The 19992-nt window shown below is 42.3% G+C and overlaps 1 protein-coding gene across 1 annotated transcript in view; it reads right to left on the bottom strand.

The window, feature by feature from the left end:
- The window catches only part of SLC12A2 (solute carrier family 12 member 2), a 62699-nt gene extending 45549 nt beyond the window's left edge, over positions 1-17150 (bottom strand). The window contains exons 1-2 of the mRNA XM_054986327.1: positions 15088-17150; positions 245-364 (exon numbers count right to left, since the gene is read on the bottom strand). Of these exons, the coding sequence (XP_054842302.1) occupies positions 245-364; positions 15088-15831 (864 nt within the window). The 5' untranslated portion in view covers positions 15832-17150. The remainder of the gene's footprint in view (positions 1-244; positions 365-15087) is intronic.
- Positions 17151-19992: the final 2842 nt, after the last annotated feature.

The following is a 19992-nucleotide window of genomic DNA, read 5'->3' as shown; positions in this document are numbered from 1 at the left end:
TTCTTAAGACTGCTATTTCCAACCTTCTAGAAAGAACTCCATTATCCAAGAAAGAAAGGAATAGTGACCATCCGTCAAAGTCCTGATCCACTTTAGGATATAGTAGAGCAGAGGGGAAAAAATCAAAATAATAGATCCTGCTAAGAGTCATACTTAATTGTTGCTTCAATCTTTTAAAAATAAAGAGCAGATGAAGAGAATTACAGAATAACTTGTATGGATAAAACAGCAGAGTTCTACTCACCAATACACCTTTGATCCAGCCAAATTTGACAACCCCTTTACTTTCAGCAGCATAAGTGGCAGTAGCTTCTCCAGTAGGAGTTCCTTCTTCTCCATTTGCATATCCATCTTCAAATGGTTCCTGTAGCACAGCAGAATTCAGATGGAGAAAAGAGAAAAAGCTATGTAGTGTAGGTACGCTTAAAGTATACTCCAGCTGTTACTTTTTAGGTTTTCCTAGGTGGCCTAGCTTGTATTTTTCATTTAGAGTATAGTATTTTTATTTTATTTTAAGTAACCCATCTCAGGGACTTTTGGTATAGGGTCAGTACAAGTTAAATAAATATTCCTTAACAATTCCAATGAACTCTGGTTTGAATATAGTCTCAGACTTGTATACAAGTTGAAGAAGCAGAAGTACATTTTTTTTCATACATACACACACACTCCACCATTTTAGTTTACAATGCTAGCAGCATAAATAGTATTCAGTAAAATTATTCAGTGTTCCTACTGAAATATTGGAAAGTTATTACGGATTATGGATAGGGTTGCCAAGTCCCCCTATCCCTCGGTGGGAGGCCTGGCAGTTACCTTGTGATCTCTCCTCTCACACTCCTGGCCTGCACAATGATGTCACTTCCAGAAAGTGACTTCACCGCACAGGCCACAGGCCACTTTAGGAGAGCTCCCACGCTCAGCAGGAGGCCGAATCGGGCTGCTGCACTGTGCAGCAGCACTGCCAAGCAGTGCGAGGGGCCTTGGAGTGCTCCTGAGCTCCGCAGCAGCCCAATTTGGCCCAAATCCAGCTGCTGTGGAGCCTGAATTGGGTTGCGGGAGTGTGCCGTGTGGCCCAGGAGCATATTTCAGGAGGTGCATTCCCCCCCCCACCAGCCAGGGGAGCGGGGGTGGAGGGTGAGAGCAGGGGATACCCCACCCCCTGCAGGGGACTGGCAACCCTAATTATGGATGAAAGCAGTACACTATACGATAACCAGAGTTGGCCCTAAGTGGCCTAGTTTTTTCCTGACTTATAATGGCTCAATGTGAAAGAACCCCAATCTAGATAAAATTTGTAAAAAAAGTCTTCAAGAGTTAACTGTACTCATATACAGTTAAATAACATTTTATGATCCTCTTATTAAATATATGAAGATCCAATTATGAGATATACAGCTTGAAACTACAAAACTAGGGCTGCACAAGGCACTGGAACTAGAATCGCCAATGCCTTTACACTTACTACATTCTCACGAGGAAAAATAAATGGAGGAAGAAAAATTGTATTTGTACAAACTGTTGAAATATGAGAAAATTTAAATCTACTGTAAATGCAGCAATACTTTGGTGTTATAAATCTAGGAAGTTTTTTGTCCAAACTACAACTGTCAATGCATAGAAACGTTTTAAAATAAATCAAGAGAAAATAAAATAAGAAATAAAACTTTTCAAACATTCTGACTGGTCTGCAGAGTATTCACACTCATATCCTGCCTTCTGCCGGACACATCCCAAAGGGAGATCAATATCAGCAAGTTTTATAAATACGTCAATGGCTTTATTAACTGTTAATTTATTAAAATAAAAACCGTTTCATTATTACAACTAATATGCAATTCAATGTCACATTCTAGCTTGCTTGTCTATTTTCATGATCCAATTGAGTATTCCGAGGAACTGAGGATCATCAATCATCAACTCAGTAAAGAGTTTTGAATAATATGAGATTGCAACCTTTCCGTATTACCTTTGTATGACCAACAGTTTCTCTATATTTGTACTTTAAGGTTATTGTTGATTATTACAGGAAGTGGGTACTTTTCTAAGAGTATTCAAAATGAAAACACTGAGGCATTATGTACATTTGTGGGTGTGACAAATTCCACAATGATTACACAACATACTATTTTTGTCAAGTATTACAGACAATGAAACTCTTATTATACATGTAGAAATGTATCTTGCATGAAATTAGTGGGTATAAAAATGCTTTGCCATTCAGTCAACATATAATCAACATTATAAACTATCACTTTCAAAACAGCATAACAGTGACGTACAGATTAAAGACTAACTTGTATATTAGTGATTTTCTGTGTTAATATTTTCTTGGCTGTTACATTTTTCAGAATATTCAACACAAGCATTTATTGTCAGAATGCTTTTAGTTTTTTCCTCCCACACAACAAATGGTACGCAAAAGCTTTAAAACTATTAAAAGATAACCACTGGGGCTATTCAGTTTCCTATTCTTTTCATGTTTTTGTGTAAAAGATGCTACAAATCAAAGTAGTTTCTTGTACTCTGGTGAGCAGCTTCTTAGAAGTATGAACATTTCACAGTTCCCCTACCCCCAAAACCTTTGATTCAGAAGCAACAGCTTCACTTGTTAATGGCATTTTATCTAAATATTAATTTTAAAAATCTTAATTGTTGTAGATCCAGAGGAGTTAGCCATGTCAGTCTGTAGTAGCAAAATAGTAAAGAGTCCAGTTCCAGTAGTACCTTTAAGACTAATCAACTTTATTGTAGCATAAGCTTTCGAGAGCCACAGCTCTCTTAGTCAGATGCATCTGGAGTCTTTACTTAATTGCTGTAGACTTTCACAACTTTACTTAATTGATGCTACTGGACTCTTTACTTAATTGTTGTAGACTTTCACAACTAAAGTATACTTTCCAAGCCCCAGGCAAACTAAGATTCCTAAAAGAAAAGTGCTAGTAATTAATGCAATTTCTTTTCATACATTTAAGAGTCACTGGCTTAACCCATATAATTTGTCTTTTCCACTTACAGTATAAGATTACAGTTGTATTTAAAGATGTGAAGGCCTAGAGTGGAAAAGATCAAGAAAATGTTGAGGAAAAGAACAGGCTTTTTTCCCTGCAGGGTTGGGTTGTTTTGTTTGAAAATGGAAAAAACAAGTCTTTGAAATATTTTCTCTTTGGGACTGAGTGAAATGCTACTTAAGGCATAGTTTTTCACAATCAAAATGTATTGCATGAAAAAGTCCTCTTTTTTTTTCAATTTTTCCACTGGAAAAACTGGAATATTTTGGAGTGCGCTAAAAAAATTCCTATGAAATATTTTTTTGAGTGACAAAAACCTTGCCCTTCTGGACAAGCTGATGGAGAGAGCAGTGGAGTACCAACACCAGGTCTTCTTGGACAACGCAGCTGTTCTAAATCATTCAGTTTCAGGTCAAACCAAGGGACAGAGATGGCTCTGGTAGTCACAGATAATTATCTCTGTCTGAAGGTAGACAAAGGCCATGCCTCTTGCATCTTTGTTGCTCCTACTAGAATTATCTGCAGCTTTCAGACCATGTCATTTTATCAAGAAGTGTGGAGGCAGAAGTAGGTATAAGGGAATGTGCTTTGAACTAGTTTAAATCATTCCTTTCAGACGGGTCTCAAAGAGTTGTTATTGGAGACCAGTTGTTATCAGTGTCCCCCTTACCATTCAACCTCTACATAAAACCCTTAGGACAAATCATTCATAGGTTTGTAACTGGGCATCATCAATATTCTTGTGACATCCAGCTCTATCTTTCTCTATCCAAATCTCCTAGTGATGCAGAAGAAGTCTTCAACCAGTGTCTGACCACTGTAGTTAAACGGCTAAGAGAGAAAAAACTGAAACTGAACTCTGACAAGATAGAAGTAATGCCAGATGGGAAGGCTAAGGCCTTGAAGAACATTGTTCTTCTCACCCTCAATGGAATTCAGCTGACGCTTAGGGACTTAGTTAAGAGCCTAGAGGTTATGTTGGCTCCAGCATTACTGCTGGAGAAGCAAATTAATAAAGCTGCAAAAATGCCTTTCAACTTTATAAAGCCTTGAAGATGGCTATCTAATCAACTGGATCCATGCCACAGTGATATCAAGATTGGACTACTGTAATACCCTCTACATGGGTCTGCCCTTTAAGTCAGGAGCTGTAGGCAGGGCATGTACATTACACCCATTCTACAGTCTCTTCATTGGCTGCCTATCAGCTATGAGCTCCAGTTCCAGGTACTGACTATCACATACAAATTCCTGCATGGCCTTGAACCCTCATATCTGCAAGACCATCTCTCCACCTATGTTTCACTATGACAGCTCTGCTCATCTGTTCAAGGCCTTATGCAGATGCCATCCTGTAAACAAGCAAGATTGCCCATCTCCCATACATGCACTTTCTCTGTTGTGTCACCCACCTTGTGGAATGGTCTGCCTGTGGTGGAGAGCTCATACATTCCACTCTTTCCACAAATTACGTAAAAAGTTGTTGTTCAGAGCTCTTGTATAAAAGTAACAGGGTTACAATATAACAGAATAGTCCAGGAACGCACTTTATATAGAGAAGGACTATGGATTGTACTACTGTGTATAGGGCATATCAGTTTACTGCATGTATTACTCTGTCGTTGTTTCTACAGATTTAATACCACTTTTGTTCATTATGTCCCACAATGTCTCACGCCAAATATACTATGCTCATTAAGATTTAAGTAATCCTAATCACAGTACAATGTTCAACAGATTCCAACTCATATTTGTTGTTTGACCTACACTGCTTATTAGATGTCATTTAGTACATTATCAACTTATACTATGTAATCCACTTTCAGTCTGTGTAAGAAAGTGGGAATAAACATATTAAATATATTTCATTCATTCCAAATATAAAAGTTCACAGACTCATTTTTTCCAAACAGGAAAATCAGGAAACACTGCGGGGCGGGGGGGGGGTCTTTTTTGGGCTTTTGGAATGAGTGAAATACAAGATTTTATTCAAAATGTGTAGTATGAATTTTTTTACTTAGACAATTTACAGCATTAAACTGTAAATTACAGATTTCAGTGAAAATACTATAGTCATATAAAATGTTTTCAAGATTTTTTTTTTACCTAAATGTAAATAATTTTGCCAACAATATGCTGTAGCACAGTGATTAGGCTACAAATCAGCACTCTACCGGTTTGAATCCCACAATTGCCATGAGCTCAGTAGGTAGCCTTGGATAAGCCACTCCTCTCAGCCCCAGCTTCCCAACTGTATTGTGGAGATAATAATAACACTAACTTGTTCATTGCTTTGGGTGGGGCACTAATCTGTCTAGAAGAGCAGTATAATAAGCACAGTTGTTATTATTATTTAATAATATATTACCTTTTACTGCATTAAAAAGTTCAGTAGGCAGTCTTACCTACTGTGACTAGGACCTAAACAACATGAGACGAATTACACAAGAATGCTCAAGTGAAGGGAGAAGCAATGTTAGCCGGGAAGCACAGTCTGAATTTCACCTCTCTCTACAGAACTGGCTAGATCGCTCCTCTGAGGGTTTGTTAAATTTCACCTCTACAGAACCAGCAAAGATCATTCCTCAAAGAGTTTGTTAATAATTGACAGAGACTTCAGAGAGGCAAAGAGGAAATTAGCAAACTCTCTGAAGAGTGATCTAGCTGGCTCTTCAGAGGGAGGTGAAATTCAAACTATGCTTCCTGGCTAACACTGCACCTCCCTTCACTTTAGCGTCTTCATGCAATTCATATCATGTGGTTTAGCTCTAATATAATAAACGTTTTTGTCCAAATAATACTTTTTAATGAGTTTACTACAAAATTTGTTTTCTCACTTCAATGTTTATTTTTTCCTACTTCTCAGAAGGTAGAAATTAAAGGCGTACATGCTACAGTAGCATAGGGTGCAGCAATCTGCAGCTTCATCTCAAGTCCTGGGTATACCTGATATTTTTCCATGTAGAAAATACTTTTAAATTCCATAAATATGTACAAATTCATGTGATAATTTACAACTGATGCATTTTATGCTGTAAATTCAGTAAAAGCAGTTTTGGTTTTATAGGAAAGTATTGCATATATTTCACTTTTTTTTTCTCAGAGGCTTTAAAATGTCCAAAAATTTTACATTTCTAGTAGCGTTCAGACAATATTCCCTTTCCAGATCCACTGTGCATGATGGTTATATTAGAAACAAGGGATCATGGCCTCATTTACCATCATAACTCTCTCCATCAACACATGAAAAATGTAATACTTTAAACAGAAGATACTGTTTAATCTCTTTAATCCAGCAATTCATACTCAGAATTTGAACTTCAGGGAGACACCCCAATTCAAAAAAAATGTTATCTCCAGAGTTTACATGGTAGAGGAAGAGATTACTTGCATTCAAGAGAGTGAATAGAAAATATCAACTCTAAATGCCGCCATTACATCAGTGTGCAACACAGAAGCACAGATTATTCATCGTGGCTCTACCGATGCCCATGTTTTCTGCTATCTATTTTCTATGAACTAGGTTTCTTACTCTAAACACTGAGGCAAATATTCATGACACAGGACACAAGTCATTTGTTGTTGGTAGAGACTGCTTTCAGGTCATAGCTGACTTCTGGTGACCCCTGGAGCGTTTTTCATGGCAAGAAACTAACAGAGGTGTTTGCCATTGTCTGTCTCTGCAACCCTGGACTTCATTGGAGGTCTCCTATCCAATTACTAACCAAGGCCAACCCTGCTTAGTTTCTGAGATCTGATGAGCTCAGGCCTCCAGGAGGAGATTTCACTGATCCTATCTGTTGATACCTGTGTACAAATCCAAGCAATTCAACCTACTTGTATAACAAGCATTCACAAGTTTAACAATTTTATTATGCCAACTTTCAAAGTAGGACTTCTATTCATTTTCCAAAGTAATAATTCGTTGAAACTTCTTTTTAGAACATCTTATTTTGCATATATTTTCCCAAAATGGGAACTGTGTCCAATCCTGCAGAACTAATATGAATGATTGAAGAATTATAGCTCAGGATTGATACAGAGTTGGTCAAGAATACCAAGCTACCCTAAAATAATTCATATCTTCAGGGCTGGATGAATTACATCCCAAGGTACTAAAAGAACTTGCTTATCTACACTCAGAAGTCAGAACCTCTTATAGCTACCTCTGAGAAATCCAGGAGGACTGGTGAGGTCCCCCAACAGGCAAACGTTCAGTCTTCAAAAAGGGGATAAAGGAGGATCTGGGAAACTATAGAACAGTCAGCATAGCTTCAACACTAGGAAACATACTAAAACAAATCATTAAGTGGTCAGTCTGTAAACATCTTTAATAATGCAGTGATTAGCAAAACGAGCAAGGATTTGACAAGAACAAATCCTATGAGACTAATCTTATCTTTATTGAGTTACGACTTTAGTAGCTTGTAGGAATGCTGTGGACATAATACATCTTGATTTTACCCTGATTTACCATGTGGCAGTTTGGTTAGCAAACTGGTTAAATGGACTACTAGATCCACAGCTGGCAGCATACTTAAAGAATGCCTATCAATGGCAAATCATCAATCTGGAGAGAGATTTCAAGGGGAAGGACATGAGTTTCCATCTTGGGCCTGGTATTCTTTACTGTTTTTATTAATGACTTGGATGGAGAGGTAGAGGGAATCCTTACCAAGCTTGCAGATGACACAAAGCTGAAAAGAACAGCTAACACCTCAGAAGACAAGTAAAATTCAAAATGACCTTGACAGGCTGGACAGTTGGGAAAACTGAAGCTAACATGAAATTCAATAGAGTTAAATACAAAGCTCAGCATCTGGGTAAAAAGAATCAAAAGCACAGGTATAGGATGAGGGATACCTGGCTTGGCAGTAAGATGTGCAGAAAATATTTTGGGATTGCAGTTAATGACATGCTGAACATGAATTGGCAGTGTGATGCAACTGCAAAGAAAAAAGGCTAATGCGATTCTAGGCTACATTAATAGAAGCTCAGTATCCGAGTCACAAGGAGTAACAAATCCACTCTGTTCTGTGCCAGACCTCATCTGGAACTGGGCACTGAAAATGCCTGAGGGCGGGAGAGTCTGGAAAACAAGCCAAAGAGGTTGGGTATGTTTAGACTGCAGAAGAGAAGACTGAGCAAGCACATCATAGATTAATAGAAATACTTGAAGTGCTGGTCACATGGAAGAGGGCAAAGACTAGTTTTCTGCTGCTGCCGCTGCAGAAGGCAAGACTAGAGCAAATGATCTTATATTACAGGAAGGTATATTTCATTTGAACATAAGAAGAAGCTTCCTAATGATGAGAGCAGTCTGACAATAAAGCCCGTTACTGAGAAGTAGAGATCTTCAAGCAGAGGCTGAACCAGTCATCCCTTGGGGAGGCAGAGGAGGTTCTTGCTTTGGATTTCCTAGACTGAGCAACTCACTGGGAAAGGGCCTTATGGTCCATGCGACTGACTCAAGTTCATTTGTATAAACCCTTGAAATTACAAAAACACATGGCTCCTGGATCAAGATGGGTAGCTGTGTTAGTCTATCTGTAGCAGTTGAAAACAGCAAGAGTCCAATAGAACCTATAAGACTACTACCATAAATTTTGTTAGTCTTATAGGTGCTACTGAACTCTTGCTCTTTTCTGCATTGCTCCTAATACATGTTCTATTAATTATTTGATGGTTTTAACTGATCTTACTTTCTGGACCCTGAAGACTTCAATATCTGACAGAAGTAATAACAACTGGATCATAGGAAAAATGCCAAGTTACACTGAGCTATGACAGCCGTACCATTTGCTACATATTTGTCTCAGGCTAACAGCAGCTTACCTACCCCTCAAATGAGCAGTCCTATTGATAAATTGCATTCTTGTAACTACATGACTAGGAATGCTTGTCCTGTCCATGAAAGCAGCCCAGCTTGTCCTCAGCAACAAAGAAGAGCCTACCATTATGGTATCTCTTTTGCCACTGCAGCACCATGCTGCTGTTTCCATTTATACACAGTGGAGCTCTCTGGGATGCTCCTCACAGGTTTGAAGGGCTAAAAATTTCACAGTACCATTAATACACCACAGATAACATCTCTGTACAGCCCCTTCACACTTTAGTAAGTGACAATTAAATAAACTGGGACCAAAAAACCAAATTCTACAATGACTGTGCAGATTAGGAAAGAGCATTCACTGACCCACATTCCTGTCTGCAAACTGGAACGTGATGGAAAGAAAGAGGTGCCAAATCTGCTCCCTGCCCTAGACACTAAAATCATGAACATTTTGCAGTCTGAACTTCTCAAACATTAAAGGTGAACAGCTGCCATTTATTCTTCTCAGTGAAATGCAAAGTACTCCTCTTGGGGATACCACTGTTCTAAAGGTAGCAAAACAAGCCCTCTCTTCCAAAACTACTAGTTAATATCAGATGAGATCAGGCATGAGAGTCACTATTTACAGAACAGAGTACTAATATTCTTAATTTTCATAAAGCCCATAAGTTATCCCGAAGTTCAGAAATTATACTGGTTCTTTCACAGTGCAATAGGCACCTCCTGATGAACTGACAACATCCCCTGCTGCTCACCCTCCACTACCTGGAAGGACAGGAAAGATGATAAAAAATACGAAGGAAAGTTAAAATGACTAACATACCAAGAACTCTCTTGTCCTCTGATTTGTTCTTGCAGGTTCCATGTATACCCATTTACCAGAGCCATCACAAAACGTTTTGCAGTTTTGGATACCACTAGATCAAAATCTAATAGAAAAACTTAGCAATGTATAGCAGCAATGATGTTTGTGTTGTGTGACACTGACATTAAGTGCACTGCAGCTTACTCTACAGCAGTGATCTTCAACTTTTCCAGACTTAGGACTTACCTTTAATGCAGAGGCATTTCATAGGGCACACTAAGTTGCAAGCATGTGACAGGAAATCCTGTGACATCAAAGTCACATGACATGAAGGAGAGGTGTCAGTTAAGATTTCACCAGTGGGAAGGGAGATGCCAGGCTACTTAAGAGAGAGAAGGCAAAGAGGATTTTTGGTGTGGAGGAGGGTACCTGAGTCTGCCTGTGCTAAAAATAATCATCTCCATAGAGGAATGTCCTCACTGTGTCATCCCACTGCTCCTCTCAATGTGCATGGAAGTGGCAGTAAGTATGATGTCCTTGCTCTCTCCCCCACCCCCACAAACAAGCAGTGGGTTAGAGTATTTAACTAGGATCTGAGAAACCCAGGACTGGAGCCCTACTCTGCCATGAAAGACTGCTGGGTGACCCTGAGCTGCAGGCCACTGATCTACAGAACTGCAGGCCAAACACTACATTACATGGTTGACTGGATCTCAACTGGGAGGAGGACTGACTACAGTCATGATGCCAGTGAATGGGCTTAGCTCTCCCCTCCCTGCACACTTTTGCCATCAATAGAAAGTGCCTCCCAGAGCTTCTACTTGCTACATATTGTACTTATCTATGTTAACTTAAAACAGCTAACAGTTTCAGAGAGAGCATTAAGCCCACCTCCATCCAGCTCCAGCCCTTCTCCACTACAGATGCTTTTTAATATTAAAGAAAACATAATTTAGTCCTATGTCTAGTTATTAACTTGACCTTCACGCAAATAAAAATAACCTGCTGAGAATGTAAAGAAGACAACCTTCTAATAATGCACAAGATCCACAGATAACATTGTTGTAACTTAAAAACGAAGTCAGAACATCCATCTATTTCTAAACCTTGTAAAAGATATAAATGCAAGCCTTTGATTAAGATTTCCTACACAAAGACATTAGGAAGGCATATATAGCTTCCCCTCCCCAAACAAATCACCATAAGCAGTAGGCTAATGAATGACAACTAGGAGTGTACAGCAAAAAAAAAAGGGGGGGTTCATTCTGAACCATATATCAGGAATATCATAAGTATTTGGTATTCCTAATATTCAGGTCAGATTCTCTATTCAGATTTGGTTTCATTGGAGAATCCCAAATATATTTGGCAATTTCCCTATGAGGGAAACTATTGGGGGGGGGGATTTTTCAAACTCCACTAAAATTGCAGGGAACCTAATCTTTCCTGTCTACTAAAGACCCTCCAAATTACAAGATTGAACCCAGAGGTCCAATTCTATGGGTCCCTGAATAAGGTGCTCCCAGTCACTCTCCATTGTTTCTTAGGGGGGGGGGGAGATTCCAAGACTTTCCAGGGCAAAGAAACCTTAACCAAACACACAGGAACAACTCCTGGCCAAAATCCAGTCCAAATTCAAGCCGAACCAACAAAGTCCACCAGAACCAATGCCAAACTGGAGAATCCCACCAGAACCAATGTCAATGCCACTTTAGGGTCAGGAAGGAATTTTCCTCCAGGTCAGATTACCCAGGTATTCTGGAGTTACTTTGGCTTCGGTATTCCCTAGCCAAACTGCACACCCATAATGACAACTGGCAATATGTTTGCCAGGTCTCAAGTATTCATTTTATCATACTGACTCGCTTCTAGTCTTTTATACTTGTTAAGGAGTCTGATGAGGATGGTGAAAAGAGCCACTTTTAGTAAACACCAGGTCCAGAAATCTGTCTCTCAAGCATGCAAAGATGCTTTTTGTATCTCCATAAACAAGCCCTGATGGATCAGACCACAGTGGCTGATCAGATATACAGAGGGTCTACAGTAGGAAACCAAGGTCAAAGCCTCCCCCTTCAACCAGCATGTAGAGGGATATTGCCTCCAAAAATGGAGGTTCCATTCAAACTATCATGAACAATAGTTTTGTCTGTTTGCTTATTAATCTTTTTTTTAATCTATTAACCACACATCAGATGAATCTTTCAGTTCAGAGATCATTACTAAGTGGGGGAGCTGTTAGATGTATAGTGAATATCTATAATATGTATGTAGTATGAAGGACAACTTCTATTAAAAGCTTCACACTTGCTTTAATAAGATAACTAAACTAAAAATGTCCATGCTGTAAACAATTTGCTACACAAGTATATGTAGCAAATGGATTCAACTGATGTCAAAAGACAACTTTCTACTACTTGGAAATTAACAGTCAAATGCATTAAAATATTGCTCAATTATTGTACTATTCTAGATGCATTGCAACTTGAAAGGGTAGCCATCCCAAAATCTACAAGAGGTGAACTTGGGTGTGGAATAGAAGAAGCCCATATATATCATTTAGCCTGTTTCCCTAAGTTAGTTCAGTGACCTCATATATGACTAATCTTGTTAAGGAGCAAGTGTTTCAACAAGAAATCTGAATGAGCAATAACCTTTCTGATGAATCCCTTTACCTGAGATTAGGAATATTTTCATATCTTTGCTTATATTTTCATAATATAAAAAACTATATAGAAGTAACTGATACACACATGCTTTTCTTTTTAAGAAACAAAGTTGAATTTTAAAGACATGTCACTATATGCCTGCAGGTAAATATAAACATTAATAGCAGAGATTTAGCTAGCTATGTGTACTACTATTTAAAATGTATCGAATTCCAGTGAGGCATCATACTTCTATACAGGAGCAAGAATCAGGTCCAATAGCATTTTAGAGACCAACTAGATTTCCAGAGTATAAGCTTTCAAGAGTCAAACGTCCCTGACTCTCGAAAACTCATACCCTGGAAATCTAGTTGGTCTCGAAGATGCCACTGGAGCCGAATCTTGCTTTTCTGTTACAGACCAATGAAGTTATCCATTTGAAACATTTCTGTACATTACATGAGTCACGTAGGCTTCAAAAAATAGAGCATTCCATTTCTATTCAAGAATTAAAGAGTGCAAAAGCTGAACTTACAAACTATAAATTTTTAAGAGCATTTGAGATCTAAATTTAGTGGAGAAACTTTGCACGCCCACTGCTGTCCAATTTATATTACCTTTCCCCTGTATGACAGACTTGTTGACAACGTAATACTAAACAGAGTGATACCCTTCTAAGTCTATTGAAGTTAATAGGCTTAGAAGGCTGTAGCTTTGCTTAGGATTCCACCATTAACTATTTTAAATTGGGTATCTATTCTACTGGTGAAAATGGGAGGATTGGTCCCCTTTGCCCACCAAAAAAGTTGTGCTGGGGGATCATGGGAACTACATGGACAAGTTATGAGTGGCAGGGACTTTAATAAGGAGGAGAATAGGTCAGTTAAAAAGTCAGCTGGATCCCTTGTATATCAGCCAAGCACCCAAAGTCAAGCCATTACTGCCCATAACTGTTCACAGCTTCTTTTAACAGAGTTATTAGGTTTCCAAAAGAAGGCAGTAAAGCAGTAAGATTTACATTCTTCAATAAAGTCATTACCAAGGATATTACGAGGCAAGATTTCGAAGTACCACGCTATACTTTGTATTTCAGTTAAGAGCATCTTGACTAAGAGTTATGGAACTATTTCTATAGTATGTTATGTTAAAAAGAAACATCAGAAGACTGAGCTCACAAAATAAATTTCCTAGGTCTATTGAAAGGTTATGCAACTTATTTAGAAATCCAAGCAGGCCCAGAAAAGTCTATAGATCTACACATGAAAATCGATGCAGAATATAACAGTACATTAAAAGAAGCAAGCTGCAAAGAGTCATAAACTACATTAAGGACAATTAGGCACTTGAAACATTCACAATAAATCTTCTCAAACAATATTGTGTAGTTAAGTAATCTCAGTGACAAGAAAAGGGCAGCATGGGGGTGCAGGTATGAAGCTGAGATACTTGTTACAAAGTAGAGACAACAAATACATTTCCTTAGGCCTATCTCAAGGTGACCTTTTCTTGTTCTCTACACCAAAGCGATTGGTTCTCTTTTGCAAACACCAGGTCCTTATCATCTCTATGCTACTACACCCAATCCCTTGTCCACAGTCATTTACTCACATGAGAATAAACTATCCTCTTATATATATTCTAATATAAACTACTTAAACTTCAAATTATGGATTACAGAACATATTCTCAATTAAATGTAAAAAGCACTGTCTACCCAGCAAGTGTTAATGATCTGATAGCTAAGAAATTTACTACCTGCTAAAATTCTCCCTATTTGCAACTGTGATTGCTTTAGACAACCTATGGGCTTAGCTAGGTATAAGTAAATTTTAGTCTGGACGGATTGGAGCTTCTAAAGAAATCTATCTCTGCGCATCATATTTATTAGAAAATGGCGAGGCAAACCAAACTAATGCACTCCCTAACACTGAAGAGCCAGTGTTTTCCCCAGCTGACCTCATTTGACAAGTTCCTGGGAAACAGCTAAAACTGGACTGAAGGAAAAGAATATTTCAAGATGTAAATATTCCTGCAGTTGCTGCTACTCAGAAATCTAAGCAATGGTTTTCCATGTTTTTTTCCAATATAAGTGATTTTTGCAGATTTGTAAGGACATGTGCCATCTATACACAGTCTGTTCAGACAATTAAGAACAGAGATAATGCAAGAAAGGCAAAAGAAGAGAAAAGACAGTGTTCTTCCATTGTATATCTGATATAGTCAGGAAGGAATGCATAAAGTATACGGACAGGACTTGGAGCTTAGCAGTTCCCAGTTAAAGCTAATCTGCTTCTGCCAGCCCACACAGAACAATGCTTATCTAGTTTTCTATACCACTAGAATAGCATTGCATAAGTCTGATACCCTGCTGCTTACTATCAATGCCAGATGCCCCTTTCTTTACAATACATCAGTCTCTGTAATAAGAACTGTACCCCAAAGTATAGGATTGCAAAGGTAGGGGATCATCAAATAATGTAATAAGCTACTTGCAAAGGGAGAACACTCAGTGAAGAGGGTGGGATTACCTTTCAAGAATCCTGCCCTGGGGCAAAGGCTTGGCTTCAATGATCCTACAGGCATTTCCCTTTGGTCCTGCCATGCCAATGCAGCTCAGCTCAGCACCAGAACACCCCAGAAGCCTGGCGTGCTTGGCATTTCTGCAAAGTCGCTCTGGCTTCAACACCCGCCCCCCCCCCCCGACGTATATGCATTGGCTGGGCTGTCGAGCAGACACACAGAAGAATAAAATGACACAAGGAGGAAGTACAGAGCGTGCTCACCGGCACTCACCTTGTCCAGCTCATCGTGGAGCTCAGCAAGGCTGGGCCGGATAAGCTTCTCCCCCAGGCCAGCAGCCGTGTGCCGGTAATAGTCTATCCTTGGTACCGCATCGATGGTGTTGTGGCCGAAGGTGCGCAGATAGTAGGTGTTGGTGTGGGTGTCGTAGTAGTAGTGATGGTGCCCTCCCGAGCCGCCGCCACCGGAATGGAGGCTCCCCTCGCTCAGCACCGTGTCGCCGCCGTTTTGGAAGCTGACACTGAACACCTCGCCGCTGCCGGGCTCGCCCGAGCTCTCATCCCCGGCGGAGGGGTCCACGAAGTTGACTCGGAACCGGCCTTTGGCTTCCTCACTGCCTTTCCCGGACCCATCGCCAGTGGGCTTCGAAGGCGACTCCGCCGTCCCCGCCTCCTCCTCCGCGGCCGCTCGACCAGAGCTCTCCGCCACGAGGTCCACCTGGAATCGGCTCTGGCTCGGCGTGGGACCCAGCGGTCTGCACAGCCCGTCGCCGGCTGCGAAGGCGGGGGCCAGCCCGGGGCCAGGCTCCGATGACAAGGAGCCGCCGCCGCCAGGAGCATCCCCGTCACTTGCCGGCAAACGAGAGACGTCTTCCGCGCCCCCAGATGCTGCTGCAACGGCGGCTCCTCCTGCTGCTGCTTTCAGCCTGGGAGAGCCGGAGCGAGGTGCGGGAGGCGGCGTGTGAAGAGGCTGCTGCTGCTGCTGCTGCTGCTGCTGCTGCAACGGCTTCCCCTCCATGGCTCCTCCTCACAGGGCAGCAGCAACGCGGGCCGGACGCTGAGCAGATCCTGGTGTCGCTCCGCGAGGCTCCGTGGCGTCTTCTCCTTCTCGCAGGCGGGCAGCGGCTGCTCGGGGCGCTTTAAACTGCCAAACCGGCACCCGCAGCCAGACTACACTACAACGCTACGCAACACGCCGCGCCTCCTGGGCCGGCAGGCGGCCGCCCGATCCTCCCCGCGCTGCCCCGCCCGTCCCTCCGCCCCTGCCCTCGCCGCCGCGCCAGGTGATGATGGTGATGCTCTCGCCGGCTGCTGGGCTCTCGGCGCGCTCCTTCGCCCGCAGCCAGACGGAAGCCGGTCCCCCTCAAGACGTACAGCCGCCGCCGCGCAAAGACGCGGCCTCGGGGGAGAAGGCTGGGCAGGGAGTCACTCGGCTTTCGCCTCCAGCCCGCGCATCGAGGAGCTTCCCGCGCCCCAAACGGGCTTCTCCCCCTCGCTCTCCCGCACACACAAAGACGCGCTAAAGCGCCGCGCCTCAGCCGAAGCGCCGCTGCCGCCTTTCTGCCTCCTCGTCCAAGCCGGCCAGTCTCGCCTGCACGCCCCGAGCAACGTCACAAGCCTCGCCTCCCGTCAGCCTCGCCACCTCGAGGGCGGCCGCGGGGCTCCGTTCGGAAGGAGGGGCGGCGGGAAAGCCGGGAGATGCCGCCTCTCCGCGCGGCGCCGTGTCCACACGCGCCCCGAGGTCTCTTCCCCGCCCCTTCACCCCGCGCGTGTGAACGAAAGGAGCGCTAGGGACGCCCTACTTCGCTCCGGCTCCCGCGGCTTCCATCCAGACACCCGCCCCAAACAGCGCGAGCCAACCACACGCTTCCCTTGACCTCGCTACACGCTGACAAGCGAAGCCGCCGCCGTACGGAGGAAGCCTGTGCCAAGCGGCCAAAGAGAGCGGGCCGGCCGCAGCCAATCGCCTGCCGGCAACGCGGTTTTGGGAAGGGTCTTTAAGCATCAGCCGGGAGAGAGGCGGAGGGAGCCGATTCACACCGCGCTTCCCCTGAGGCAATCGAGGCAAGCTCGGCCGGCAGCCTGTTTGGTCGGGGCTTCCCTGGGGGCCGTCCTCGTTTCCACTTATCACGGAAAGGCGCCAAGCGCCGCCTGGTTACGAGCAGGCCCCGCCCGTTCTTCGCCGTAGTGGCTGCTGCTCCTCGGCGCTGTCCCGAGGGGAGGACGGGAACCCGCCGCGCCGCCGCTCTGCTGCATCCGCTTCTTCGCCCGCAGCGAGGTTGGCGGCGGATGCAGCGACCTGCTTACAATGCTTGGCCCTGGGCCCACAGAGGGGATGGGCGGGGCTGGCGAATCCGGGCCGGGGCTCGTATGAAAGTTTTCGGCCTGACAGCTCTCCCGAGGAGCAGTGAAGGGGGCCTAAAGTCTCGCGATGCGATATATGGGCGCCGCTGAAGTAGCTTGGATGCTGGGCGCGCTCGTTTGGTAGACGAGCCCCGCTGAACAGAAAGGGGCCTGCCTGCCAGTGAGCTTACTGAGTTCTTGAGGCGGAAGAGCAGTCCTGTTTGGTTTTTTATTTATTTAAAATGCTTTAAGAGTTGCCTTTCTAGCCAGACTAAACAATTTTAAATGACACAATATTCTATGCTATGAAACAACATAGTAAAAATGAAAAAAATCAGAATTGACTAGAGTTGCCAACTGCTGGTTGGGAAATTCCAGGAGAATTGGGGATGGAGCCTTGGGAGACCCTAATCTGAGGAGCAGGAGGACTTCAGTGGAGTACATGGCCATAGAGGCCACCCTCTGTAGCAGCCATTTTCTTCAAGGAAACTAATCTCTATAATCTGGAGATCTGTTGAAATTCCAGGTCTCCAGGCTCTGCTTGAAGATTGGCAACCAAGCAGTTTTACCATCATCCAAATACCACCTGAAAAACAGCTTGCCCACTGTTATTGCTGTGACATTGCAGTGGTGGGTATATTTTAGGGTGATAAGCCGAACAGGCCTGGCCATTGTCCTGTTTTACCCTAGAACATGACCCAGAATCCCTGCAGTGCATATGGATTCCTTGACAGACCTGTTAGTGTGGAAGTTGTTCCCTGAAGGCAGAAACTTAGAAAACAACTGGTCTGGAGGAACAGGCCCTTATGCTACAAAGCAAAGAGGTATTTTCTACTCAGAATTCTACTAATCAATTCAATGGGGTTTACTCCCAGGAAAGTATCTTGCATATTTAATCTCCTGTTGTAACCTGCCCTGAGCCTGCTTGCGGGAAGGGCAGGATAATAATAATAATAATAATAATAATAATAATAATAAATGTGTTCTCAATACTGCACTACTTGCCAGTTTGTACAATATCTGTCATTAGGGTGGCATTCCTAGCCACACTCATTTATTTATTTACCTTATAGTCTGCCTTTCTTGTTGAGAATCAAGGTAGATTACACAGTGTAATTCAATATGAACAACAGCTGTGACATTCAATAAACAAAACAATATGGTCTGCATTGCAGAATTTTGAAAAGAAGCATAAATTTGAATACAGAGATGAAACATTGCTGAAACAAAACATCACTAACTTAATGTGACATTAAGCAACACAGAGACTACCCAGTAGGTGTATATGTACATCAATAGACAATACCCAGTTGTATAGACCCTATCATGTTACCAAAACAACTCTCTGAAGCATTTCCGCACAACCCTATTACCTTTGGGAAAAGCCCTTCTGACTAAGTTTTGCACAGTTTGTGAAAGGCTAGTAGAAGCTTTCCTGACCTCTTCAGGTAGTCCATTCCATAAGGTGGGGGCCACCACAGAGAATGCAGGAGTGCATGTAGCTGTTGATTTTGCCCATTTGTGGAGTGGGATAGTCCAGGCAAGCCTGATCTCATCAGATATTGAAAGCAGGGTGAGCCTTGGTTAGTAATTGGATGGGAGACCTCCAAAAAAGACTAGGATTGCAGAGGCAGGCAATGGCAAACCACCTCCATTAGTCTCTTGCCTTGAAAACCCCAACAGGGATCGACATAAGTTGACTTGAAGGCACTTTCTACCACCACCACTGTTTCAGCAGTAAGCCCAAATGAACAATGCCATTTTTTTACTTCAGAGAAAACATGGATAGGACTGGTTGTATGTCCTGTCCAAATACATATATTTTCCACCAAGTATCAAATATGCTAATTCAATGTATTTGAATAAACTCTGCTTATTACCATCCCCCCAATCTCCTTGGTGCATTAGATTATTAATTTATGATTTCTTTCATTTGTACCCTGCCTTTCTCCCCAAGGTTAACCCAAAGCAATTTATTACATTCTTCTTTATTTTATCCTCACAACAACACTGGAAGGTAGGTTAAGTTGGGAGTGTATGACTGGTCCAAAGGCATCCAGCAAGTTTCCATGATCGGGGATTTGACTATGGGTCTCCCAGATCTTAGTCTGACATTATAAGCACTACACCACACTGGCTGTCTGAGATTAGATGCTAGTAATACTATTTTAAGATCATTGTTCACACATTTCAAGATACAATTTTCACACTCTCTTGTGTATCAACTTTTTGGCAGCTTATATCAAAATAAATTAATTGGGGTTTAAGGTACCAAAGGACTTTAAGCATTTCCATTCTCCCCCCTCTCTGCCCCCATGTTTTCCTAGTTTAGCATTACAGTGCAAGAAAGACAATCTTCATAAACATCTAGAAAGTACACAGAATTGTTTCTGTGAACATACCTAATAACAGATAAAACAAGTGGTTTATAGGCAGATAAAAACCAGACCACAGGAAATTTTGAATTTTCTCCAATTTATGACATTTTGTATTGATTTGTCCTTGTTGAGCTAACATAAATGCTCCAAAAATTTTATTTATTTCATTTGTACTCTGCCTTTCTCCCTAGTGGGAACCCAAAGCAGCTAACGTTCTCACAATACCCCTGAGAGAGAGGTTAAGCTGAGAGTGTGTGACTTGGCCAAACTCATTCAGCAGGCTTCCATGCCAGAGTGGGGATTCGAATCTGGGTCTCCCAGAATCTAGTCTGACACTCAGACCACGATACCACATTGTTTATACCTAGATTCTGAGAGCCATACCGAAGGAGAGGAATTACATGTGAATACCACATGAACTCATATGTGTTTCCCCGTTGCTTTCCTGTTCACTCACA

The sequence above is a fragment of the Eublepharis macularius genome, chromosome 8 (genome assembly GCF_028583425.1).
Source record: "Eublepharis macularius isolate TG4126 chromosome 8, MPM_Emac_v1.0, whole genome shotgun sequence".
In the NCBI taxonomy this organism is placed as follows: Eukaryota; Metazoa; Chordata; class Lepidosauria; order Squamata; family Eublepharidae; genus Eublepharis; species Eublepharis macularius.
This window is presented reverse-complemented; position numbering and strand designations above follow the sequence as displayed.